Source organism: Berghia stephanieae, chromosome 2 (genome assembly GCF_034508935.2).
Source record: "Berghia stephanieae isolate SIO BIC M18660-M18661 chromosome 2, UCSD_Bste_1.3, whole genome shotgun sequence".
In the NCBI taxonomy this organism is placed as follows: domain Eukaryota; kingdom Metazoa; phylum Mollusca; class Gastropoda; order Nudibranchia; family Aeolidiidae; genus Berghia; species Berghia stephanieae.
This window is the reverse complement of record NC_088361.1, coordinates 43974907-44002762: the sequence shown is the minus strand read 5'-3', so window position 1 is coordinate 44002762 and position 27856 is coordinate 43974907. Positions and strand designations below refer to the sequence as shown.

The window sequence follows — 27856 nt, the reverse complement described above, 5'->3', positions numbered from 1 at the left end:
ATATCCCGAGACACTTCAGTGCTTTGCGTAGCCAATTGACTATGTTCTTCCGGTCTTCCTGCTACTGAACTGCTATTGCTATCCGCTTCTGGAAAAGAAGTGTAGAGGAAAGCAGAAAATTTACCAAAATACAAACATGGACTCTTACGATGTGATAGCAAACCAACCGGTTGTAATTGATAATGTATGTTAATCTGATTTATATATGATAAGCAACAGTATTCCATTTTATTTTGCATGCACATTTGCACTAATAATAATGAGTCATCCCCCTCTGCCTCCTGCTGGTCATTTTTCATTTTGATTTTCATTGATTCATTGTCATTGGTCTTGGTTGATGGATAAGTGGATAAAAGTAATAAATAATCCTCTCTCTCTCTCTCTCTCTCTCTCTCTCTCTCTCTCTCTCTCTCTCTCTCTCTCTCTTCTCGCTCGTCTCTCTCATAAACACGTACCGTGCACTCTCACATTCTCATTCTCGAGTAGAGTTCTGAATAAAAATAATAAATAAAATGAAATACACAACTCAAATGAGATTTTCATCTTACATAATCTTAAAGTTAAACTTAGAATCTTATCATCAATATCAGCTACCCCTAGTCCAAGGCCCTATGTCTATGCTGAGGCATAATAAACTAAACAAGTAAACATGAGATGGTACCACGGTAGGTCATTTTAATTTTATTTTTAAATTTTAGCACAACACAACCACGCCAAAAAAAAAATAAAAACGCGAAAAATAGGTTTTCTTGTAAGCTATCGGGTTAAAAAAAATCTGTTAGTGATATTCCCCCCTCCCCCCCCCCCCCCCCCCCCCCCCCCACAGAACTTTGTTTTCATGTTTTCATATCTGCTCATATCTCAATTTCTGGTGTGTCAAAAAAATCAACTTATCAACACCGTCGTCACAGCATCATATTTATGTGTTCGTTTGTATACATTGTTGACTATGGTAAACAAGAAAAAATACCTTTTTGGCTGAATTGGGGTGAAAAAATATATGCTGCTCTGTGGAGTTATGGAGGAAATCTGAGTAACTAGACAGTTTTTCCTGTTATTCCTGATTAGATTCTCCCTTCCCTGTTTTCATTTTGTTCCTTAATTCATATTCCATCCTATAAAATCTCAGGTTTCATAAAGATGAAAATCACTGATAGTGAAGATTGAATCTCTTCTTTGTTTTATTATCACAGGGATCAGGTGTTGTGAAAGCTGGATTTGCGGGTGACCAAGTCCCAAAATACATATTTCCAAATTAGTAAGTGGTTTTTAAGTATGTCAAGCGGACATTTATACATTAAGCTTGAGAACCATAGATTTATTTTGCAAACTTCCATTTCTACCATTCATTTGTTGTCTAAATTTATATAGTCTTGTTAAAGAAAATTTCTTTTTGTTGCTGCAAATTACAACCATCTGCTCAGTTTGATTTTTAAAAAAATGGAACAGTAATTGGACAATACCTGGTGTTCAATTAATTGAGGAATGGCCAGGTAGCTTTATTATTAATTTCTCCTATATATACATGATAAAAGGCACAAAATGTAAAACTAAACTAAATAACAAACAAAAGTGGCTTCCTGTCCTGAACTGATCAAATGTACCCAAAATAGCTGTGAAACTAATTATGTCATAGTTTTCTATTATCATGATGTATAATGAATGTTTAATCTTTCACAGCATTGGAAGGCCTAAATATGTAAGGATAATGGCTGGAGCTCTTGAAGGTGATTTTTTCTTGGGCTCTGAGGCTGAGGTAAGGACATTTTTTTCTTGATAATCGTTTTGGTTTTAGTAAATGATGATGGCAGTAATGTGAGTTGCATTCCAAAGTTAGTGTATGGAGAATGTGTAAGAGATGTTGGCTTGTTTTTAATTTTTTTGTACAAAGGCTTTCTAGTCTTAACTCATTGAAGAAACAGAGTTATGGCCCATATGCCTCTCTGGTGACGCAAAATATTTGGTTCCCTTTTCTTACAGCTCGAATTCTTTTTTTTTTTTCTTTCTTTTTATAGAGATATATCAATGCTGTTTTTTTTTCATTTAAAAATGTAGATCTCAGCTTTAATGTAAAATAATCATTTTTTGTGTAAATCATGTACCTAACTTTCAAGACGCTATTGAAGTAATTGAGTGATACTTTTTGCACTTTTCAATATCATCTCTGTTCACTTCAGATCTATCCATAAGAGGGACAGTGCACTTTGTCTTCTTCATTATTTTCTTTAAAATCAATGAATTATACTCTTATGATAATTATACTGTCAGAGTGTAAATGCAGACATGATGATAGCAGAATGATCTATCACGTCCTGATGTCTATATAGGGCATTGTTCCCCTTTTCCTGTATATATATTGTTTTGCTGTTTTAATAGCACGAAACTGATAAAAACTGGACTTATTAAATTGGAATTTTTTTGAATGACTGGTGTCTCTGATGGAAGGGATGGAAATGGAGAGGGGTGATGGAGGCCTCCCTTTATATATGTCTTTGTGCATGTTTCTATGTGTGTGTGTGTGTGTGTGTGTGTGTGTGTGTGTGTGTGTGTGTGTGTGTGTGTGTGTGTGTGTGTGTGGTTTTTGACATTTCATTTTGGTTGACTTGCATCAATCTAGCTGTATATCATTCCATTTTGCTGCACATTTGATAGTTCAAATAGTAATTGTATTCATGTAAAAACATATATTTTAGGAACACAGAGGTCTTTTATCTATTCGTTACCCCATGGAACATGGCATAGTGAAGGATTGGAATGACATGGAACAGATATGGCAATACATTTACTCCAAAGATCAGCTGCAGACAATTTCAGAAGAGGTATGCTTGCTTATTTTACAAAAAAAAAAAAAAAAGAAATTGGTTCAAATGTTCTCAATTGATAACATAATCAATGCAATATTATATTATTTAACAAATTAAAGATGAACTTATTTTCCATCTCTCCCCCCTTTTTAAATTTTTTTTTTCTTTCTTCTCTTATTTTAAATCCAAATATTTTTTTATCATATAAGTAATGCAATTGTCCTCTTTCAATTCTCTACAGCATCCTGTTTTGCTTACGGAGGCTCCATTGAACCCACTGGAAAATCGAGAGAAAGCAGCTGAGATATTCTTTGAAACTTTTAATGTTCCAGCTTTATTTATATCAATGCAAGCAGTGTTAAGTTTGTAAGTGTGTGAATCCCATGATTGCAGAGAGTACAACAAACGCTTGATTTTCTATTAGATTTTAGCCTTCCTCTTTTTTCTTTGTCTTCTTCTTCTTCTTCTTCTTCTTCTTCTTCTTCTTCTTCTTCTTCTTCTTCTTCTTCTTCTTCTTCTTCTTCTTCTTCTTCTTCTTCTTCTTCTTCTTCTTCTTTTTCTTCTTCTTCTATCTCTTTTTCTTCCTTGTGTAGAAATCCCTTAAGCTTGAGGACTGGACTACATTTGATTTTAAGATAGATTTGAAAAAGAAAAAAAAAAAAATAATGAAGGATTGTTGAATGTGTCATATAATGAGTTTTGGTGCTTGAGCATCTTACTGAATACACAATGATATCAAACAATTAAAAAGATTAATACTGTCAGATCCCCCTACGTCAGATGGTAGATGATTTCATACTCTAATAGAAGATATAGAAGGACATGAGGTGGGTGTTTGATCTTGAATTGGGAATCATCTCCGTCTGGGACCTGCTTAATGGTTTTTGGGAAATCAATTTCAATTCGTTTGGGCTAGAATTTATGGGAATGTTTCAAGAAAAAGTGAACTATTCTGCATTATTGAAAAGGTTTGACAAAGTTCCTTTGACACCTTTTTTTTTCTCTTTCTTTGGACCTTTTTTCATTCAGTATCACTCATTTGTTAAGATTAAATGGTTAACGTATGACACTGACATTATGAACTGTATGAAATTTGGCTTGGATTTTAAATAGAGTTGGTGAAGTGAAAATATGAGTTTGAATGAATACTTATGGGATAGTCTACATGTCTTTGATACCATTCATATAAATTCAGTGCAGTCCTAAATTTCTTTACCATTAATAAAAAATAATTAAAAGAACACAATATTATTGCAGATTATTCAATTGACAATGATTAAGTTTTGTAAGGATGATCATTGATGTACTGAAGGAGTTCATTTTTTTAACGCTCATCAGGTATGCCACAGGACGTACAACTGGAGTGGTACTGGATGCAGGGGATGGAGTGACTCATGCAGTACCCGTTTTTGAGGGTTTTGCCATGCCTCACAGTATCATGAGGGTTGATATTGCAGGAAGAGATGTCACTCGATATCTCAGACTACTCTTGAGGAAAGAAGGTTTTGACTTCCACACATCTGCTGAATTTGAAGTTGTGAAACAGATCAAGGAGGTTGGTTACTCAACTTAATTGATTTTTAGATTGCTTTTGTTAGCATCGATGATGCCATTTATTGTCACATATCGCCTGACAATTTGCCCAAGACAATCCAAATCTTCATGGTTTTATTTTCATAATCATATTTGATCACAAAGATGTTAAGAATCAAATTTAATATCTCTGTTCACATAGACGGGATCAAAATTCGTTTAGTGAGTAGAATGCATATTATATCTTGCATGTTCTTCTTTAATGCATTATATTAGAGACAGCTATGTTCTATAAGCTGATTTAATAGATTACACTTCTTTGAATTATTCATATGTGTCATATTTTCTTTTTGTTTTTCCTCAGAGAACTTGCTATCTTTCGATTAACCCACTTAAAGAAGAAAGCATGGAAACAGAGAAGGTCCAATACACACTCCCTGATGGAAACACAGTCGAGGTAAGATTTCTCCATATATTTATTTAAATATGGGGTGGTCAGTGAATTACCTTTCATTTTTTACAATTGCAGATTATAAATTCCCTTTTAAGGTTACTGATGGCCGTGGCTTAAGAATTATGACAATGCTTTAGTTTGTGACTTTCCTTTCATATAATATTTGTGTGCATTATGTATTAATTAGTGACAAGTTCAAGACGTGATGATTAATGCATATCATTCTCGAAGTCTACGTCTGTTCATCCGGTCTGTCAAATTAAAAGAAAAGAACTTTGTGTATCTGAGTGGAATGTGTACTTTAACTTTACTCATCATTTTACCAAAATTGCAATGAATGTTTCATAGTACCCCTTCTCTTTTTATTTGTCGTTCTCTTTCTATTCGACATCTTCTCTCCCTCTTTATAACCACCCTATTTGTCAGAAGATCCCAATACATTCATTCCACATATATATATATATATATATATATATATATATATATATATATATATATATATATAAGTTTTGGTGGGTACTCGTAGGTACGAAAGTGCTGGATAATGATGTTTAGAGCTAATATAAAATATAAATTATGTCACTCACTTATATATGGCCAAGACGTACGTTTCTGTGGCTTTCGTCCATGTCTTCAGTTGGCATAATGTCCGAAGAAAAAATGTATTCCGTATTTACACTCCTTATGTCCTTGCTTCCATTGTGTAGTGGTGATTAGTGTTGATGTGTAGTGACATTGTTGTAGTGTGCTCTCATTGCTTATATTGTGTGTGTGTGTAAATGTGTGTGTGCGTGTGTTGTGTGTGGTGTATACATATGTGTGTATGATATTGTTGTGGAATGTGGTTGCGTGGGGGGGGGGGGGGGGGGGGGGTATAATAGGGTTGGGAAGGTGGGGGGGGGGGGGGGGGGGGAATGGTTATTTGACCTTTTGCGTTTTGAGCTTGAATTTATTAGAGTGTATGCACATTGTCATTAGTTCTGATCTTTTGTTTAAGGTGCTATTGTTTCTGTGGTTGTGTAATAATATTTCCAGTTTCTCTGTCAGGCACAGGTTGCATTTTCTAGCACCGCATCTGTAGGGGCTGCTTTGCCTGACGACCTCCCAGGTTATTGTTGGTGTTTTATTAGTGCTTATTTGTTACCAATAGTGCTTTGCTAATTTGGTGCTTTTTGCTTTGCTTTCATGTGTTATGGAGGCTTTGTGATTGTTGTATCTTGTTTTGAATGGGGGTTCTGTGCTGCCAATGTATTGTACTGCGGTGTTGTCAGTGGTTATGGTGGCTTTGTAGACTATGGCGCTTTTTTGCTAGTTTCCTTTTAGAGGGCAATTGTCCTTCTTTCTACAGTTGTAGTTGTCTTTATTTTTATTGATGTTGTTGGGTTCGGATATGATTTGTCTGTTGTGGTTGGTAATGATCTGTTTCATGTTTTGTGCACAGCTGTAGCTTATCTTGAGATTGTTTCTGTTGATTATTTTGTGCAGGCGATGGTTCTTCAGGACGTGTTTATCGATGAGTGGAAGGAACTGTTTGCCGATTTGAAGTGATTGGGTTGTTGAACGGCAGGTTGAACCATATTATGTTCCTTTTTCTGTTTTGTTTTTGTGTTGTGGCGTGCATTAATTTTTGTATTTCAGTGCTGAGGTGTGTCCGCTCTGTTTGAGTGCCATTTCGTAGTCTTGTTTTGTTCAACGAAAACAAAGCAAAGCAAAAAGCACCAAATACATGTTTTCTTCGGACATTATGCCGACTGAAGACGTGAACGAAAGCCACAAAAACGTACGTCTTGGCCATATATAAGTGAGTGACATAATTTATATTTTATATATTTATATATATACCTTCATAGACAATTTATTCAGCTGCTGAGGACTTAATCAATTAAATTCTTCTACATGTCTCTTTTATACTTTATTTTTAGTTGTATCGCCTTGATTGCCATTGTAGAGGTGCACAGCTTCAGGTAATTATAAGTCAAGTTTGGTATCTGTTTTTCCACATGCTAGTCCATATATTTGTTCTTTGTCTTTCCAGATTGGACCAGCGAGATTCAGAGCACCTGAGCTTTTATTCCGCCCTGATTTAATTGGAGATGAATGCGAAGGTATCCATCAAGTCCTTGCCTGCTCCATACAAAAGTCTGATTTGGATCTGAGAAAAACCCTTTACTCAAACATTGTCCTCAGTGGTGGATCAACTCTTTTTAAAGGTTGTTATTAATGAATGTGCTTTTAATGTGTCCAACTGGTACACTAGAGCAATGTTGTATTATCATTTTGTTGATTGTTGTTGGAAAGCCAGCTAAATCATAAATCTGTTACCAATTATGATACTTTGAAATTATTTGGAACTTTTTAATCATGCTAATAGGTGTGGTATCAATTATTTTTTTCAATTGATTATTTTCTAAGAATTAAAAATAATTAATATCAACTGGCTTATACAGGCTTGGTGTATTGTTTTTTTGTTGTTTTTTTTTTTTGAATAGTTGAATTATGATTTTCAATCAACCAGCTTATATTTCATTTACCTTGAGGTGTCTCTTTCTCCTCACTATCTCCTCCTTGTCCCTCAAATTCAATGCATCTCTTTTTAAATGAAACTAACAGTAATTGCTTTGATGCCTGATCATTTAACGTTCATTTTTTAGATTTACAAAATAGTTAATTTAAAGAGAATATATATTGTGCAGCTATGTGGTCTTATGATATGACACTCACCTTTGGACCGGGAGGTCCTGGGTTTGAGTCCTGCACTGAGTGATGCATTGTTGAGTCTTGTTGGAAAAAGGCTCTTTACTCACATTCTCTCACCATACTCAGGTGTAAAATAAGTATTTGGCCATTAACAGTCTTGCCTATGTCTGAAAAAATTGTAATGACAAGTTTCATGTCTCGTCCTACGTGTTAATTCTTGCTGTTGACTTGGGACCCGTTATACAGCTCTTTAATCATGTTTTGTGGCTATTGCGCTATATAAATTCTCAAATAAATAATGACATTTTTTTGTTTGTTTTGACAGATCTATCCCTGTCTCCTAGCAGTATGTCAGATTTCACTTTTATATCATCTTACCATTTGGTTTCGTTTATTTTTATATTTCCTAGGTTTTGGTGACAGATTAGTGAGTGAAGTGAAAAAATTATCTCCCAGAGATGTAAAATTGAGGGTAAGCTGTTAAACTTTTTTTCATTTGAATTTTGAATAATGAATGTCTTTGCTTTTCAATAATTACCTTGATAACTTTTAATCGTTTCTCTCAGTTCCTCTTAGCAACCCTTATATATATATAATGACTCCCATCAGGTTGTTTGATTTTGATAATGATTATTTTGCATTATGTCAACTTAATACAAAATAAAAAAGAAAAAAAAAATTACAATAAAGTTTTAATTTGAAACTTCTCCTCAAGGAGTGTATAGTTACCTGTAATATCATTTATGATAGAAGTAGTTTTCTTTTTTTCTTTTCAGATATCAGCTCCACAAGAACGTCTTTACTCAACGTGGATAGGGTGTGTTTATGTTTTTTTTACTTTCTCATTAAATTTACTCCAAAGTTAAAGGTTGCTTGTGCAGGAATTAAAACTATTTTTTAGCACTGAATTTGAATTGCCTCTCATTGAAACTGGCAGTATTTTCCACTTGCGGGTATTTTTTATCTAGTTATCTCAAAGCCTTGAAATCAATGCACAATTTCATTTTTCTTTTCTTTTAAATTTAATATTTGATTCTGTTCAGTAAAATATTGACTGTCCAATTGTCATTTTCCCATCAAATCTATGTATGGTAATATTTTCATTTGTATTATATTTTTTGTATTTATTTCCAAATTTAAAAAAAAAGCGATTTTCTGTTCAATGCATTCAGCAGTGTAATTAATTTTCCAATTAATAATGTATATTCTTACATATTCCAGGGGATCAATTTTGGCATCATTGGATACATTTAGGAAGATGTGGGTTTCCAACAGGGAGTACCACGAGGAAGGGGTCAAGGCCATCCATAGAAAAACATTTTGATTCACCACGCCAGTAGCATTTTAGGCTTATTCATATTATTTCCAACAATTTTGTCCAAGTCATTTGGATCACCAGGGACATATATCATCTGAATTATTATGAGAGACGTATGTACGTATGCAACACCATGTGATTGATTGCAAGCTGCCAATCTGTTTTCAGAATTATTTAGTCAATATCTTAAAAAATCATAACTTCTTATTAATGAATAGTTGAATTAAAGCAATTGTAGAAAATGGTCTGAATATTCATTGAGAACAATCTTTAAAAAAAAAACTGAATCTTTTTTTTATTAACTATAATTGGTCAAGGGGTTTGCTTTATGAAGTATATTGTGTGTAATAACTTCCAAGTATGTTTTTAGAACATGCTGCGTTGAAATTTAATGATTAATTAATTTCTTAAGTTATATTCTCAAGCTTTAGTGATATATGGTCTCTGGGTTACTTATTTTTTACGTATATATACAAAGGTCAGAAAATCAGGGAATCTATAAAGTAGGGAAGAAACAATCTTCTAATTCTCTATGGATCTGTTGAAGTTCAAATATATGAGTGCTCTTGAGTCATGGAAATCACAGAAAGTTGAAAGCTTCAACATATTGAAATGGCAACATTTTATTTTCGAAACATCCTGTTTAAGAGGCTCTTTTTTAAGATTCCCTGGTTTTATTTTCGATCTGACATATCCCCTATGAATAATATTATCACCCCTTAAGTTTTGGTGTGATTGAATGAGAAACGAGACCAGATTGTCTAGCATGTGATTGTGATTTTAGGGAAGGAAAGCATGTTTCATTGATGTTGTGTAATGAGTATCAGTAACAGAAGTCACAATATCATTTAAATAGACTGGGCTGCGTAAAGCAAATTATTTAGAACGATATGCTGTTTAAATTGTCAAAATATAAAGAAAATAATATCACATTGGAAAAGTAACAGCAAAGAGAGAAAAAGTAATTGATAAAAATTTCAAAAATTTCATGCTTTACGAGTATTTAAAAAAAAATTCCATAAAAACTTCAGCTCATGCTTTGACAAGCAATGCACATTATCAAAGACCATAAAGTGATTTTCAATTTTGCTCAATCTCAAATAAAGCTTCAGTGACTTCTGTGATCTCTTGTTGATCACCACCATTTATTTGCTTTCTTTGTGTAATCATGAGTATTTCTTCCTTTTTGTTTTTTTTTATTGAGGATATTGACTTTTCTACCCCACTAACCACTACAACTATAATTTCATTATTTTATTGAGTTCCATTATTGTTCTTACTTTTTTATATCCCAGTGATACTTTTTAAAAATTAGATAATGAGGTGAAACGAAAACTGCTACCCTTATATTGGTCTTTTGCAGGGTACTTCCACTAATAGCAGGCTGATAATTAGGACATTAGTGATTAAACCTTGATGGACAGAATTCTTGTTACAAATATAATATTTTAAGTCATAATAGGAGTATTGCAGATGCTTGCTAATAATAATGGACTCAAGCCAGAAATTTTGTCTGAAAACGGTCATATTGAATATTAATTTAAAATGTAAATGCTGAAAATAGGATTTTCAGTTGATTTATTTACTTTATATATTTTGTAGAACAAGCATATTCCCTAAAATCAGCCTGCACTGTATATGTGAATGATTGTTGAAGTGAATATTTGAGATTACTGCTAACAACTCTCCCTAATTGAAAAAAAATTGTTTTTATCTTGTTTTTTTTTTTAATTTTCTATTTTGTTCTTTTTTATATAAAAAAAACATATTTTTTAAATGAAACATTGTCTTCATATGCTTACAAGAACAAGTTGAAATCTAACTTATTTTTTTCTATGATCTTAGTATGTCATCATATTTGAGTTCATCATATATTAGATATCGCTAAGAAGTTGGGAATCTTTGAGTATATTTACGAATGTATGCCAAGTATTATGGTGTGTAAATCTACAAAAAAGAAGAAATTGTCTTTGCTGATTTTTTTTTGGTACTATTATGAAACCCTTTAAAAAAATAGAATGTTGGGATTTATCGACTATTTCAGCCCCCTTGTTTTGTGGAAACAATTGTGCAATATTAACATGATTCTCTGAGAAAATTTCATAATAAGTGGAATTCTGGGATTCTGTCCCATGGTTCATGTTGAAATTTTATGTTTATTTCACATGTATTTGCCAAAATTCCATTTTCCTCCTTGTAATGTTACAAATAATGCTTGAATTCTATATGGATAACGTGCATTTAACATGTTCTCTGTGGTATTGGTTTATATTAAGACACCATTACCGTAACAGGAAAATGAGTCACTTTATATGTCAATTAGAAATTCACATGGTCATTCCTACTGTGCTGGTTTCAGTAATTTTTGTGCTATTCATCCCCCCCCCCCCCCCCTTTTTTTTTTTGTAACATGTATACAAATCATGAAGATGTATACAATTCTATGTTGATTCTGATTGTTTTTGTAAAATTTCATTTTCATTTTTTCATTAGCCTAACGGGGAGTTAAAATCATTTGCCATGTTCTTTACTTGCCTTTTATATGTCAGTAATATTTGTGGGACGTAACTTTTATGTAGTTAGTTAACCTTTGTTGTATTGTATGTTAAAAATGTGGCTGTCATTGTTCAGATATTTTATTTATAACCAGTTGTACAATTTGGACTAAGTCAGTGAAGAACAACAAACGATTCTCGTTTTGCAATTATTTTTATTTACTTTTGAGGTAGTAATCTAGTTCTAAATTAAAAACATTTTTTTAGACCAACTGAGCGATATTATGACCGCAGAACTCACTGACTGCCACAGCCAAAATATTTCATTTTTTTCATTTTGACATTTGATTGCCATGGCTGAACCCCCCTCAGTTTCATACTTTGCTATTTTTTTTCTTCTTCTGACCGAATTGTATCGGCCATGGCAGTTTGATGGCGATGTTGTTCTTTCATTTGAAACCAAACATGATGGGGTACTTTTTAATGTTGATATTCTTTTAGCAGGCCAAAGTAAACAATAACATGGTAATTCTTTTCTTTTAGTTTTCTAACATAATGGAGAAACAAAAACAATTATTTGTAATTCTCGAGTGAAAAACGTGAGGTAACTACTTGTATTTGTTTTAGTCATTATTCTGATTATGTTGGTGATTGTTTTATTGTAAAAAGAACATTAATTTTCCCGGTTTTTAGTTAGAACAGTGGTCCAAGGCAGTGTTGCCTCCAATTCAATTATATTTTTGTTAAAATTGCCTCCTTTTCAAAAAATTACTGTGCAATCCAGAATTAAAATGCAACAATACAAGTGGTATCATTTGAAAGAACAACACAAGCAGGTTTGTTCGCTTTTTAAATTGTTTTATTATCATAAAATTTGTGAAAATAATGAATTTTTGTAAAAACATGCATAAACCTCGGCAGTCAGTGGCTTTGCAATTCTGAAAACCTTGGCTGTCTGTGAGTTAATACGATATGAAAAGTCTAATGTTCCTGTTAAAAAGACATTCTGTCTTTTTATTCAAGATTTCTGAAATTTAAGTAAAAATTAAAAAAAAATAATTTCATGCTGACCTCTTTGTGTTCACACTCAAATGGACTCAAATATACTTGATTTTCATTCATGATGAACTTGAGAGAGTCACAGTAGTAAGAAAACTTAAAATTAATCATTGGTGTTTAGTTTTTGGTCAATATGTGAAAGAGGTACTTAATCACTTTTTAATCAAGTCTTCTTCAGCGTCTTGTTGTGTCCCAATTAAATTTACTCTGACTCTGTGGGTAAATGGATATGTCATAAAAGTTTGGACGAATGATACGCAACTAATCATATCTTCTATTAACTAGTCACGATTATTGTTCTGCTTCGACACTGACTACAATTAGTTGCTTCTCCTTGTCTGTATTTGAGATACAAGTATATTATAAAAGCTCTTGCATTTGCACTTGAATAAAATTATTAGATATCCCATATCCATAGCTGCCAACCCACCAAGCTTATTAAGAGGGGAGTTTTGGTCAGAAAATCAGGGAGATTCAGAAAAAATCAGGGAGATACATAAATGTATAAATCTACTTCTTTTGAATGCTTATGAGTATGGTACTCTCAATCTGAATAATTTAATTACAATCGATATCAGCCATGTAGAGCTATTTAACTTCACTAAAAAGAACGGATTCGGTACCGGCCTTTCCGATTATAAATCTACCACAATCCCAAACGACTTAAACTCACTTCCGTTTACTAAATGGAGGACCGGAATTTCACGTATGTTACCGAAAGAACCGAAAAGACCCGCATGGTAGGCTAACATGGGTTCTAGGCCTGGGCCTACAGTCAGGCTACTGCACGATAATGCGGGAGATCTTTGTTATGGGCGGGAGTGCGGGAGACGAACTAAAAATGCGGGAGTCTCCCGCAATTTTCGGTAGGATTGGCAGCTATGCATATCCCTTTTTATATTTACTCTGAAAAATTGATAATTTTTTTTTTTTTTACTTGGGTTATTAGAGACAGTCGTATTTTAAAATTAATTTCCAAACTGTTAGTTGTGAAAAGCAGATTGACTTGAACTTAATTTATATATTCATTCAGTTGATGTGTTCGTTTTTTGTCTTGTTTGTGATAAAGGACCTGTATGGATGTCTTATGGCTTTTGTCAAATACAATGGTGTCTTCTTTTACTATGCTTAATCTGTTTATTTTATATCCCTTATTATTACATGTTAGCATTTTTTGTAAATAAAATGACTTTTAAAATTAATATTTATTCTGTGTTTGATTATTTGATAACGTTTGTCATGATCCAAATTCATTTTGACTTTAATCCAGAAGTAGAATTTCTGTTGTATTTGAGGCTATGAACAGAAGGTAATTTTCATGTCATAGTCATGTGCCAACAAGTTGAAGGTATATAATATGCAAAGATATTTTGAGGATCTTTAGATGCAATGGCACAAATTTCTTTTCAACTCAAAGGTAAAGCATGTTACTTATATGATGGTGGACAGAGTGCAAGAAAAAGGACATAATATGAAGAAAGGAAACGGTATTCCAAAATCAGCGGTTGTTTGGAACCCCAATAGTACTCTTTTATTCATCGCTTTTGAAATATCTCTTGAATGTTTTAGAAATCTTTTGAAGTCTCTCTCTCTCTCTCTCTGTGGGTATCATGCTGGCATCAGTGGATTTTTGTTTTTGTTTTTAAGGGTTTTACGGCGCTTGCAACATATTAAGGTCATATCAGCGCCAGTAAAAAGGAGGAAAATGGGAAAGTAAAAAGTTCTAGAATTACAATTAAAGCACCCAAGAAAAGGGAAGACAAAAGGGGAATTGGTTCAATTAGGAAACAGATGTAGATTCCAAGAGCACACAATCAAAGTACCTAGTTTGAGATCACCTAAATAAGTCTCATCCACACACGCACAGGTCCCCACTAAGAGGAATACATTCAAATGTTTACAAATCATATATTATATGTATACAAAACATAATACGGTGCATAACAGAGAGATGATTTACAAGGAAAAAAATATCTCCTAAAACTAACTCTACATTTGACTGTTTCCCTCTCAGGGTATCCAGACAGGGCCAGGACAAAACCAAGTAATCTCATTCCAAGACAAAGACAGAAAGCAAATTGGAAAACAGATATAGGGGGATGGAAGACAGTAAGTACCTCCCTGCCCACTATGGGAGGTCAGGAACCCCACTCAGGGCATCAGTGGTTTTTGTTGGCCGATTCACTACTGCTCTCTTGTTGAAAACAGTAAACAGTTTAAGGGTAATTCAAACTTGTAAAGGGTAAACTCGAATTGTCCATTTTAATACCATGATAGAGGGTTCTGATGCACACAAACAACGAACAACAGTTTATTGTTATATCTCTAGTTTGTGATTTTCAAATCACTCTTATGATTGATAGCCTTCTTTGAGGGTAGTTTTGAAGCCACACCGAAGTTTAATCACCAGGTATTTTAAAACAGAATTAATGCTCGGTAATTTTATGTTTCTGCATGCATTGAGGGCTAGATGTTAACTCCTTTAGGTCCCACATGTGAGTAATGTGACCGCAGCTCAACTTTAATCTCTTACTACACTTCGCAATCACCTAGGGTTTCAACAGACTTTTATTATAAATTTAGGCTCCTTGATCTCTTCTTGACAGAATTGAGGCTGGAGAAGTTCATGCCAAGACTAGAGATCCTTCATGTATAGTGTGTTTGCAGACTATCAGTCAGTAAGCGTTAGCTATATATCCTCTGAGACTATTCAAACATTAGTTATTTTGATGTGGCTGTTTAGTCTTGTGGTATGACACTCCTTTGGATCAGATGGTCCAGGGTTTGTTGAGTCCCACTCTGGGCAGTGCAAAGTTGACTCCTTGGAAAAGGTTCTTTACTCATATTCTCTTACTGTACTCAGATTTAAAATGAGTATCTGCCCGTTAACAGCGTTGTCTCTGTCGGAAAAATATTAAAATATCGCCTAAGGGGGGCATGTCTTGTCCTACATATTAAGTGTTGCTGTTGGCTAAGGACCCCCTGTAGAGCGCTTTGAACACGTTTAGTGGATACCGTGCTATAAATAAAAGCCCAATTTATTTTTTATTGTCACATCCCTACTTCAGGGATCACTGGGTTGGGTTTTCTGACCTATCATGGTGGGTAGAGAGGTCAGTTGCTGTGCCTTATACCTCCCATGTCATTATGAGCAGGATGTCGTTATATGAGGGTTGCACTGTAATTAGAATTAGCCATCTAAATAATGAAAATTAAAAACTAAAACAATGTTTATTCCTTCTAGGAATGACATGACCTAAGAGTGTCATTAGCACAGTTCAAGTCATAAAATCACAAACTAATTGAGCTCATTGTCATTTTTTATTTGGGTATAAATATCACAATAACACTCGTCACATTCATTCAGTAAATTGATAACCCTTCATAAAAAAATAACACAGCTTTTAGTTTCTATTATATTTAAAACAACTATTTGTTAAACAACAAAAATACATTTACAAATGATTATGTCAATTGGAAATAAAAATCTAATCCCAGGATCACTACCTTGCCTCTCAATACAGCTATTTCAGTGCTGTTACGCGGTAAATAATATGATCAGTTAGTCATATTTAAAAAAGAAATTATTTGTAGTAAAATCTACTATTGTAACAATACGATATTATCAAATGAATATTCTAATATCTTAAAAACCCGTTTATTACGAATCGAATGAAAGGAACATTCTTTATACAATAAATATTACAGGCTTGCTTGGTAAACAAATGTAGAAATTCATAAATGCATTTTTAATGCGACACAGTCCATCATTTCTTGAGGCCATTTATACTCACCACAAGTTTCCTTGACCCTGATGATACAAAATGACATGAAAGCGTTACAAAATTTGGCAGTGTTATTTGGCCTTGAAACTTGAAAATGAGTTAGCGGTAGTAAAAATAAAAATAAAAATTTAGCTTTTTATAGAGCGCAATATCCACTAAACATGCTCAAAGCGCTTTACAAGGGGTCGCTGGCCAACAGCAACATTTAACACGAAGGACAGGACATGACGCCTGTTAGGAGATATTACAATTTTTTTCGGACAGAGACAACGATGTTAACGGCCAAGTAATCATTTTACACCTGAGTACGATGAGAGAATGTGAGTAAAGCGCATTCTCCAAGGAATCAACTATGCATTGAGCGAGGCTAGAACCCAGGACCTTCCGATCTGAAAGCGAGTGTCATACCACTAGACCACATAGCCGCACAAATAGTTCTATGATTAATTTGAATATTATCAAGGTGAAAATAAGCAAGGCATTTTACTGTAGCGTAACAATAAAAATCTGGTTTATAAAGATGGTGAAATTGAAATGCAATTTCAATGACAAAAAAAAAATGAATAAATAAATAAAACAAAAATTTAAAATAAAAATATCAGGCTATTTGGTATTACCTGTAATAGTCGTTATGACAGTAAAACTCATTTATTACCAGTAATGAGTGACAACACAATCCTACCATAGTAAACACCAGAGTTAGTGTTAATATACATTTTTAATACATATTCCTTGGTTTTATGCATGGGTTAGCAATTTCTAATGGAAAAGTTTATGAACTGAATGGTGCATAGCACATTTAGGTTTGCCTCTTTTGAATTATAAATGCTTGCTATTGCTACTGATATAATTTTACCTCCGTGGTTTCTGTGCTCACATAACCAAACACCTTGCCAAGTACCCAGATTGAACTTTCCATTGGTGATGGGAAGGGTGACTGAACTGCCCATCAAAGCTGCTTTCACATGTGCTGGCTGAGAAACAGTTATAATTATTTTGTTAAATGTGAGAACAAAATAAATAAACTACTGTTATAAATAAAATTAAAAAAGTATTTAAAAAAACATACCAAATGCCACCTTGGTATTTCTCATTTCACAATACAGTGAGTTAGCCCTGGATAACAACATCGACCCGAGACCAGAAAATTATGTCGTTAACCAGGCGTGTCGTTATCCCGGGGTTTTCAAGATGGCGGAAAAATGGGTGTGGTGAGACCCTTGACATAATAATGGAATTTGCGGACCAGTGACAGAGAGAAGGTACGTCCTAACAACGTTAAGAATGTGTATTTCTATTGTTTACTAAGTGTTTACCAGTTACGCTTTCTCTCTCCAATGTGTATTGTCATTGTTTTGATCGTAAACAGTGCTCAAACGCCATTTACCAACTAAGAATAATTCAAGAAAACCCAGTGCCTATATCAATATGATAACATTCTACAAGAACAGAGATGTACACATATAGTTTTGATTTTAATTAAAATCCATGCGATACCGCTGATGATTTTTGAATACCTAAATTTTTATTTAAGTGCACCAAAATTTACAGAAAAATCCAAAGAATCGAGATGAATAGTAACCAGCAAGCTCACTTGAGCAAAACAATGGCAGAAAACTAATTTTCGTGGGAATTAATTAGGCTACTTACAATTGTTTCTTATAATTAAGTACCCACATCAGTGAAAAAACGGTCAACCAGTTTGTTTACAACATGAGGCAATCGAGATGTGCTTGTAGCAATCATTTAACTTTCGATTTGAAGGCAGGTGTCTTCATAACGCACTTCTGGCTTTCGCACTAAACTTTTTTCATACTTTTAGGTTCTACCAAGTAAATGTGGTCAATTTTGGCTTAGACGAAACAGTGAAATTTATCGCTCTGCGGCTCAGTTAAAATTGGCTACCATTGGGATCACGGCAGGTTTGGAAAGTGAAAAGATAATTTCACGACGGCTGTGTGAAAATTCACTGGGGTGTGTTCAGACACGGCAATTCTAAGAAGCGTCGCTTAGCCTTGGCAATATATCCATCGTAAATATAAACGGCCCTTGAGCTATGCGTAGCGCTGTGGAACATTCCTAATTACTTCATGGTCATTCGACTACGATTCATGAATCCTTTCTTTCTTCTTCATTTCTTTCTTTCCTTTTAAAAAATAGTTGAATTTGATGACTTGACTGATTTCAGTTAATTGACTGAGAATTTACAGGTCTAATAGAAAAAGTAATATATTAAATTATCAGAAGCAAAAAAAAAATTTTTTTAAATAAATAAATAAATTAAAAAAAAAAAAAAAAAAAATCATAATCCTACATTAGCCTACTGATCATAACCATTTTCCAGATCAAAATAAAAAAGCCACTAACCATATCATCTGATCCTTCTAGATCATGCTTATATGTGATGTCCTGAAATAAAGAAATAAAATGTGAACTCAATAATGAAACATAAATGCAAACAACACATCAAATATTGAAACCCCCAATCATAACTCCCATAAGGTAAAACATTGGAAACCAAATAGTACTTAGTTGAACAATGATTATGGGAGGGGAGACAGAAGTTGTTAGTTGAAAAAATGAGCACAACTAAAATCCTGTAATTGCTCCATCATGATTAGCTACACACGGTGCCTTTACTCTAAAAAGGCATTAGCAGACCTGCCAAATTGAAAACTTCAAATTTAGTCATTTCTATGTCAATTTTTAGCAATTTTTGAAATCGTAAAAGAACAACCGCAAAATGACATTGATGATCATTTCAGACATCGTCATGCTTATGCGCTGTAGAAATACGTTATTAATGTTATTATCAGTATTATGATCATAATAATAATTATTACTATTGTAGTCATTATTAATATTATTATCGTCATCATCATCACATTATGATGATGATGATGATGATGATGATGATGATGATGATGATGATGATGATGATGATGATGATTATTATTATTATTATTATTATCATTATTATTATAGTAGTAGTAGTAGTAGTAGTAGTAGTAGTAGTAGTAGTAGTAGTAGAAGTAGTAGTAGTAGTAGTAGTTCTTGTTATCATTATCATATTATTATTATTATTATTATTATTATTATTATTATTATTAAGGTATTAATGAGAATTAAAATTCGTAATTTCCCATACAATGTCTTATTTTTGTCATTGGCCATGAGATTTTTCTAAAATTCACACGTTTTTTTTTTAAGGGTTTTACGGCGCTTGCAACACATTAAGGTCATATCAGCGCCAGTAAAAAGGAAGAAAATGGGATAGTAAAAAGTTCTAGAATTACAATTAAAGCACGAAAGAAAAGGTAAGACAAAGGGGAATTGGTTCAAATAGGGAACAGATGTAGATTCCAAGAGAACGCCGCCAGTTTGAGATCACCTAAAAGTCTCATCCAGACACAAGCACAGGTCCTAACTAAGAGGAATACACTCAAATTTTTACCAATCATATAATATAATATGTAAACTAAACATAATACAATGCATAACAGAGAGATGATTTACAAGGAAAAAAAATCATCTCCCAAAACTATAACTATACATTCAACTGTTTCCCTCCCAGCCAAGGAACTCTGGCAAGGTTCAGGACAAAACTAAGTAATCTCATTCCAAGACAATGACAGGAAACAATTGGAAAACGGGTATGGGGGTATAGAAAACACAGCATGTACCTCCCTGCCCACTATGGGAGGTCAGGATCCCCACCCAGCTAAAATTCATAAAAAATTACTTGCAGTCACTAAAAAAAAAAAAATATAAACACCACAACAAACAAACAAACATCCCCCCCCCCCCCCAAAAAAAAAAAAAAAAGAAGAATAAAATAACAGAAAAAATAAAAATAAAATCAACAAAAACAAAACAAAACAGAAAGTAATATAAGATTCAAACCTCAGGTGCTAATCTGTTAAGCATCATTTCCATATCATCTCTGATAATAAAAGATCAAATAGACAAACAAATAAATCAAAAGTAAAGATAATGTATTTGGGGGGGGGGGGGGGGGGGGTAAATGACATAACTGTCAATAATGTTTCAGATTCGTTGAAATGGCAATAATGAACAAATTAATATTTTACTTTTGTTTATACTTTTTGGAAGAGTGCGTGTGGAAGTGTTTTCAAAGTTGTCTTATCGCAGAAAAGTACTGTAGAGTGATAAAAAAAAGTCATACCAATGTTCTCGCGTAACGATAATATATAATTAAATGATCTTCTTAAATTATATATATATATATATATAATCTACTTTCACTTCCACTTCCTGATGAGAGCTACGCTCGAAACAATATTGTAGAAGTTGATCATAATCATACTTGAAGTATTTTTTACATATATATATATATATTATATACTATTTCATACTCACAGCACTGTTCTATCATAATTCTGGGGGGAAAAAAAGAAGAAACCTTTACAGAATAAAAATTGACAAAGTAATCATTTGAAATTCTAGTTTTAACTTACTCTTTTAATTTTAACCAATCAAATAAATCAAAAATTAATGTGACCACTTGCTGTACTGCATGTCAGAATATTTGAAACATTAACAATTCATATCATGTGGTATTTTCACACTTATTTGTACCATCAGAAGTAGAATGTAAATATACTTGTTGGAGTAACTGAGATCATTATCAGAGTATAATAGAGTGATAAATCGTGTCACACACAAGTCAACCGACAGTAAAATCTTGCTTTACCAGCAGCCTTACTTATTACCATCTTAACAGAGGGCATAGTCTTTATGGAAATAATGATTAATTATACAACCAACTTGTATTGCCCAAAATTTTATGGTCCCCGACATGAAGTTATAGCTTGGTTACAGTGCATTTACATGCCATCACTGGAGATATTTACAGGCATGTTTCTAGATGAAGCATTGCTATCAATCCAGCCCCTCCGCAGATGAATATTGATTTGTGACACACAAAACCAAAGGAATTAAGAGACAACAATGATTTTGAATTAATGCATTGATATTAAAAATGCCTTCCTTGCAATTTAGGACTGTTGAGCATGGGTGAAAGTTCAAAGGGATCAATTTACCTGAAACGGAAAGACAGACCAATAATAATAAAGCCAGGTTTCCTGAGAGAAATGATAATTTAAAACAAGTTACCACCACCATAAACTTAAATGACCCGACAGTAAGAGTCAAAATGTCTGCAGTCAATCATTATTATAAACAAAATACTGGGCAACTTTGGCATATGCTGGTGAACTTTTACCCATGCTGCTGAGTCATTATTGTCATTTTCCGATTTCAGTGAACTTTCACCAATTTTGTGTCCTTTACACTTCCTGTGCATTGTTAACTACACATCCTCTGGGAAATGTCAATCCTCATTCTTGATGGCAAATCTCTCTACTCATTTTCATTCTTACTTAATAATTAATAAACCAGCAACCCGCTGAGTTGTAGCCCTTTGGTCTTGTGTCCTGATTTAGATAGATGTCTTTTGTAGTTGTTCCACATGACTATACAGTGTGTTACTTTGTGTGGCTAAGTGGTCTTGTGGTATGACACTCACTTTTGGATCGGAAAGTCCTGGATTCAAGCCTCTCTCTGCGCAATGTCTAGTTCTTGGAAAAGACTCTTTACTCACATTCTCAGTGTAAAATGAGTACTGGGCCATCAACAGCATTGCCTCTGTTGGGAAAAAAAAGTAATATCGCCTAACGGTGTCATGTCTTGATCTACATGTTATACATTGCTGTTGGTCAGAAACCCTTTGTAAAGTGATTTGAGCATGTTCAGTGGATATTGCACTATATAAAAGCTCAAGTATTTTTTTTTACTTCTGATTTTCATTCACATGTTGTATATAACATAAAAGGTCAAATATATGAGACCAATCAACTCAATTTGGTCTTATGATAGGCTTAAACGGAAGCTGGAAATTTAATCTGAAGTCAAAAACATCAAGATATCAAAATTTAAGTTTTCTGAAGTCTAAAAGGCAAAAGTCATCCTCAATAAAAACATTTAAATTTAACTTGATTCTCATATTTTAAATTTTAAGTTCAAATGTCATAATAAAATACCAGATTGAAGCAATGGGTCGCTTATTACACCACTAATCTATTTGTATGTTATAAACATTACCTCATTTAATACAATACTGGCCGATGTATGCTTTACTGAAAAAAAAAAAAAAGAAATCAATCATTTAAATTTTAAAATAAACTGAATATCCTATGACAGGCTAATTGTTTGTTTGTTTCTTTAGTCTTTAATTAAATGGGTTTGGGGTTTTACAGCGCTTGAGATACTATTTGGCTTAAGTGCAAGTTAAAAGGAAGAGATCTAACAACAGCAAAACATACAATGGAAAGATGATTTCCAAGGAAAAACATATCTCGTGCAAAAAAGTAAATCCATACCACTCAGTAAAGACCGAATATAGTTCCATTGAAAAACAAGGGCACAAAGCCACATGGAAAGTACAAATCAGGGGGTAGAAGATATGTTGACAAGGTTGTGGACCACTGAAAAATTCACAGCCCATGGAGGGCTGATGTTCTCCCGCCTTTGGAGGAGTTCTACCCACTGTTATGGCAGACAAAGACATCATTGCTAATGTGATTATACTAAAGTCCTTTAGATTCATAAGGTCCATGAACCCAGATACTATCTCATTATTAAACGAAAAATAAACACGTTTGTGTTACAAGTGAAAAAAAGTAAAATTACATCTATTTCCCCCATTGCAATGAGTTTATAAAATTTCTCTACACCTGCTCTTTTCTTGGTTCACAACATTGAGGCGTTTTATTTCTTTCATGATAAAAATTATTTGCTGATTTCTATTGCGAGTTTGTGTATTTGAAAAGACGAAGATAACATGGACCAATAACAAAAACAACAGACTAAAATAAACAAACAAATTTTTGGGGAGTGGAATTCTTTGCTGACAATATATAATTATACGGGAGGCCTTCCGTCTGAAAGCTCCTCAGTCTAGCATCTCTTTCAATTACAGTAGACTCCGCTTAATCGCACACCCTAGGGAGTTCAGGTTAGTGTGTTGAATAAGTGGAGTGTGCCATTAAGTGGAGAAGCTAAAAATAGCATCTAAGCACCAGCTTTCATGTGTCATTCATGTAGGACTTCACTTCTGAGTTTTCTATGGGCTTGGGGCCCTCACGTTCTAGGCATGACCTCATTAGAATGTTTGCTTTTTATTTATTTGGGTTGTTTGTTTAAAAAATTTTCTTCTTTTTTTTTGTTATATTTTCTTTTTCATGTTTTATTGACAAAAAAATGTGACATTATTGTTTTTTAGAACAGTAAACGCAAAGCGTTGATTGCTTTCTATTCTGTGCAAGCTGCTTATAAACTTTTGTCTCCAATCTCGCCAATGTAGATCCATCTGTCAAGCGTTCTTCTTGGATGAAGTGGCAATGGCTCCTGAGATGTCAGTTCACCGCTGTTGGGTATATAATTGTCCATTGTTACGAATTGATCAAATGCTTTCGCCGAAAAGTTGTGTGGAACTGGAACAGCATCGTTGATTTCATATGGCTGTTGATTCACGGTGTAGCAATTAAGCGGAGATAATGTCTGATTAAGAGGAGCGATTATATAGAATAAAATTCCGTTTTTCGGGAACGTGAAGCGAATAAGCAGAGTGTGCCATTAAGCGGAGTGAGCTGTAGTATTTTTACAGTGGATCTTTTGTCAGGTGGTGATTTATTCAATTTGTCAACATGTAGTAGCATTTTTTTAAAACTCAAGAACAACCCTTAAGGGAGGCCTTCCGAAAGCTTCTACATCCCCAGTATTCTTGTTTTTTAAAACATAATGTTCTAGTAGGGGGTTTGGGAGGGGGAAAACTTTTTTTTAAAAAAGTCTTCTCCCTCCCAAACCCCACAAGAACATTATAAAAAAGTCCCCCCCCCCCCTCCCAAACCCCTACTAGACCAAGAATACTGGGGATGTAGGAGCTTTCGTAAGGCCAGCCACCCTTAACATATCAATGAAAGTTTAAAATTTCCTTATAATATAATATTATTATTATTATGACCATTGTTCTGGTTATCGGTTATCGCCATCATTTTGTCATGTAACAATAAAAACCCTTACTAACTTACTATGGCGGACGTTTGCTACGCCAATTTTAATATTTTTCAATTCTGAATTACATGCACTGTATATTTCATCGGTAATATAATGGCACCCTCGTTTTCGCGGTGAAAGAGGAATTTCTCTCTGGTACCACAAAGTGACTCCTTCACCACCAGTTGCCATTTTTTTTTATTGACACTTGACACGAACTTCTTGGAAGGTAAATTCCTACTTTCGATTTAATTCAGAGACGGAAGTACGAATTGGGATCGTCGGAAAAAAAAAGATGATAAAATTCTATCTTGAGGAATTTATTTATTTTTAAGTGCAATATTTTCATTTCATATAAAAACCAATGAGTTGGTTGAAGTAGTCTCTAGCTTTGCATAGGACTTGGCATTGACCTATCCGACTTCAGTGGTTAAGTTCACTATACATTCAAGTCGTCTCCAGGTCAAGTTAATGGGTCGGACAAAAAATATATAAAAGGAAGCAACCCTGCACATTATCAGTGCAACAATCATTTCATGGTTTATTTCCCTTACCATAGAAAGCCGAAAACGGTGAACCGAAATATACGCACGAGGTCGGGAACTCCAACGATACAAGTCACTGTAGTGTGCCACGATGTACTTCTACATTTATGATAAGCTTATAAATAATTATACGAATAAATAAATTAAAAATAAAATAAAATATATATGTATATATATATTATTTAAAATATTTACCACAATGTTTGGAGCAGTCTACATCAATGTTTCAGGCTTAATTTGCCATCTTCAGGACTGAGTTGTTTTGTTGACTGTTGTTGATTCTTGAAGTGGTTCCGGTTTGAAGTTAATTAAGAGGAATTTGTGCCGATGGGGACACTTTCCGTAGATCTCATTTTTCATGTTGAGTGTGGCTTCATGAGGTTGTTTGATTATAGTATATTTTTCTTCCAGGCATAAGCTACATTGTTTTGATGTTGGTGTGTTATCCTGTTGCTTTAGATAAAATTTTCCATGAAATGTTGTGGTCTATTTTGTTGTCTTTTAATTTCCAAATATGTTCGCTGAGTTTTGTGGATGTTTTTTTGTTAGTGTTTCTAAATGTTGAGGTGTGGAGGTTGTATCTTGTTTTGAAATTATTTTCTGTTAGTCCTACATATTTTTCTTGCTTGTTTGTTTTAGTTTCTGTGACTGTGGCTTGGTAAATTAAACTTGATTCTAAGCATTGTTTGTTTAGCGGGCAATGTTCTTTATTTCTGCAGTTGCATTTTCTAGTGGGTGGGTTTTGCTCTTGTCGGTGGTTTATTAATATTTTTTTGTTGTGGCTTGAAATTATTTGTTCTATGTTGCGCATACACGAGTAACTTATTTTTATGGTATTCCTGTTGATAATTTTATGTAGCTTGTGGTTTTTTGGAAAGTGTGTATCAATTAACTTCAGGAACTGCTGTCCTATGTTTGTGCTGACGTTTATGTCGAAAGGTGGGTTGAACCAAGTTATGTGTCATTTTCTTGTTTTACGTTCTTCACTTGTGTGTTGGTGTTTACATGAGAGGGAGGCGTCTGTGTATAAAAATGGTGTGTTGTATCCACTTTTTGTGAGTGCTTCTTTGTAGGGGGTGGCTGCGACGTTGAATATCTCTCTGTTTTCCGAAAGTTTGCTCACCCTCAGTGCTATGTTTTTTGGTATGTTTTCAATGACGGGACGGGGGTGGTTGCTGTTTTTATTAATGTAGCTAATGGTGTTGTTTGGTTTTCTGAACGGTTGGAATGAATTGGATTTTATGTCGAATGTGATGTCGAGGAAGTCAACTGTTTTTTTTGTTTGCTTCTATTGTGATTTTCAAATTGTTGTTTTGGAATATTTTACAGATATGTTTTTTGATGTTTTCGTTCGCTCTTGGTCGTCTGTTGGTTATAGCGAGTCCGTCATCTCTATAGAGGCCGATGTATGTGTGTGTATGTTGTAGTTGTGACAGGGTGTAGAGTCCGACCAGTTCGCATGTTTCAGCACCGTCGAACGAACCCATTGTTACGTCGAAATCATTGTGTCGCTTTGTCCAAGGTGTGTTGTCGTAGTATAGTGTGCTGTGCTCAGGGTTGCCAGTTTGGCATTTTAAATGCCAGATTCCAAAAATCTGGCATTTTTGAAAACCGTTTGGCATTAGAAAAATCATTTGGCATTTGGCATTTTCATTTGGCATTTTCTTTTCTTGTATATTATACTTCAAATGACACCTTTTCTTAATTATTTCTAAACGCGTAAAAACAAACATCTTCACATTTCTTTTTCATTCTTAAAATCCAACCGTGGTGTAGTGGTTTAGCACTCCACTTAGTAGTCAGTAGGTAAATAATTACCCCAACAGGAAATTTAGTATAATTCAAAAAACAAAAAACAAAAAAAAAAAACAAAAAAAAAAAGAAAAAGAAAAGAAAACACGCAAGCCACCAGGATATGATAGTAAATTGTCTATCAAAAGTGAGTAGTTTTCTTAGTGGGGGTGGGAGTCAACAGACTTTGGCATCTTTTTGAGTGTTTTGGCATTTTTTGAGTCTTCCCCTGGCATTTTGTTGAAAAATAATCTGGCAACCCTGGCTGTGCTTGGTGTGTTTGATGATGTGTTTTTCCTCTTCTGTGATGTTGGTGTATTTTGCTGCGAATTCCAATGCTTTGTTTAGTAAGTCTGGAGTGATGGAGGGGTAAAAATCGCAAATGTCGAAAGAGATGAAGGTGCAGTTTTCTTTGTTTTGGATATTTTTGAACCATTCGATGACTTCATCGGTGTTTTTTCCACTGGTTGAATTTAGTTGCTTCTTTGACGTTTTTATTTATTTTTTCTAATATCTTTTTGCTGATTTTTCCAATTTCAGATTTGTGTGGATTTATTAGTCTACATTTTGGATTATTTTTGAAGTCAGGCTTGTGATCTTTAATGTGATGAACGCTTCTCTTCTTGGTGCTATATCGATTCGATCGCTAAGGTCAAGTCTGTTCGCTATATTCTTATCTTCTTTTGTGATCTCTTCGGTTCTATGTGTTCTGTCTTTCTTATAGTCTTTGTTGATTTGTTTGTGTATCATTTTATCATATTCCTCAGGTGTCATTTTATAATAGTTGTTGGATTTGTCGGCTGGTATCAGAAGTTGTTTTTCTCTTTTTATTTTCTTCACATCGTTAGTCAGTTGGTTTTGGAAGTTGTTATTTTTGTTTTTGAACTGCACACTTTGAATGAGATCTGAAAGTCCGTCTTCTAATTTTTTTAATTCAGGTATTGGGGGGGGGGGGGGTGAATTTGTAGAGTTGAAGCCGTACGTTTTTTTGTGGGTGGTTTCTAAATGTGGGTTCAGAAAAAAGAATGTTCTCCATCGTAGATTCTTGACAAATGTTTCTGTTCTTGCTATTAGTGATTTAATGTAAGATTTTCTGTTGCAGGTAGGGATATTCTTTGTAGAATATGGGAACGTAGTAGGTCTAAGTTGTGGCGTAGTATCCATTTTGTGTCTAAGAGTGCTCAACGGTGCGGAGCTGTGTATTGAATCGTGTTTGATACAAATATGGTACGAAAAGTGCTCGACATGTAGTAATGGAGCGAATTATTATTTAAAATATTTACCACAATGTTTGGGGCA

General features: G+C 33.9%; 2 protein-coding genes across 5 annotated transcripts; one reads left to right on the top strand and one right to left on the bottom strand.

Annotated features, from left to right (window-relative positions):
* The first annotated feature begins 33 nt into the window (after nt 1-33).
* On the top strand, nt 34-13562 carry LOC144964943 (beta-centractin). The gene is made up of 11 exons (XM_078899748.1): nt 34-184; nt 1194-1258; nt 1681-1756; nt 2694-2819; nt 3046-3170; nt 4143-4359; nt 4702-4794; nt 6827-7001; nt 7899-7960; nt 8265-8305; nt 8710-13562. The coding sequence occupies exons 1-11, from the start codon at nt 137-139 to the stop codon at nt 8810-8812; spliced, it is 1131 nt and encodes a 376-aa protein (XP_078755874.1). The 5' UTR covers nt 34-136; the 3' UTR covers nt 8813-13562.
* On the bottom strand, nt 13188-27856 carry LOC144964944 (UPF0047 protein YjbQ-like). 4 transcript variants are annotated; one of them, XM_078899753.1, is made up of 8 exons: nt 27841-27856; nt 22269-22303; nt 21694-21812; nt 20526-20545; nt 20049-20088; nt 18513-18554; nt 17002-17119; nt 13188-16171 (listed from the first exon to the last, which is right to left on the bottom strand). In XM_078899753.1, exons 3-8 carry the CDS (start codon nt 21805-21807, stop codon nt 16128-16130), a joined length of 378 nt encoding a protein of 125 aa, XP_078755879.1. In that variant the 5' UTR covers nt 21808-21812; nt 22269-22303; nt 27841-27856; the 3' UTR covers nt 13188-16127. The 4 variants fall into 4 exon arrangements, with proteins under 4 accessions (XP_078755879.1, XP_078755877.1, XP_078755878.1 ...); XM_078899751.1 differs by lacking the exon at nt 27841-27856 and adding an exon at nt 24962-25096; XM_078899752.1 differs by lacking the exon at nt 27841-27856 and adding an exon at nt 24257-24334.

Coding starts and splice junctions, on each gene's coding strand:
- LOC144964943 (XM_078899748.1), top strand. CDS start 137: ATGGACTCTTACGATGTGATAGCAAACCAACCGGTTGTAATTGATAAT. Junction 1,757..2,693: donor TCTTGGGCTCTGAGGCTGAG/GTAAGGACATTT, acceptor CATATATTTTAG/GAACACAGAGGTCTTTTATC. Junction 4,795..6,826: donor CTGATGGAAACACAGTCGAG/GTAAGATTTCTC, acceptor TTGTCTTTCCAG/ATTGGACCAGCGAGATTCAG.
- LOC144964944 (XM_078899750.1), bottom strand. CDS start 24,413: ATGGCAACTGGTGGTGAAGGAGTCACTTTGTGGTACCAGAGAGAAATT. Junction 20,546..22,268: donor CCAGTATTGTATTAAATGAG/GTAATGTTTATA, acceptor TTTTCCCCCCAG/AATTATGATAGAACAGTGCT. Junction 20,089..20,525: donor AATTATGATAGAACAGTGCT/GTGAGTATGAAA, acceptor TTTTATTATCAG/AGATGATATGGAAATGATGC.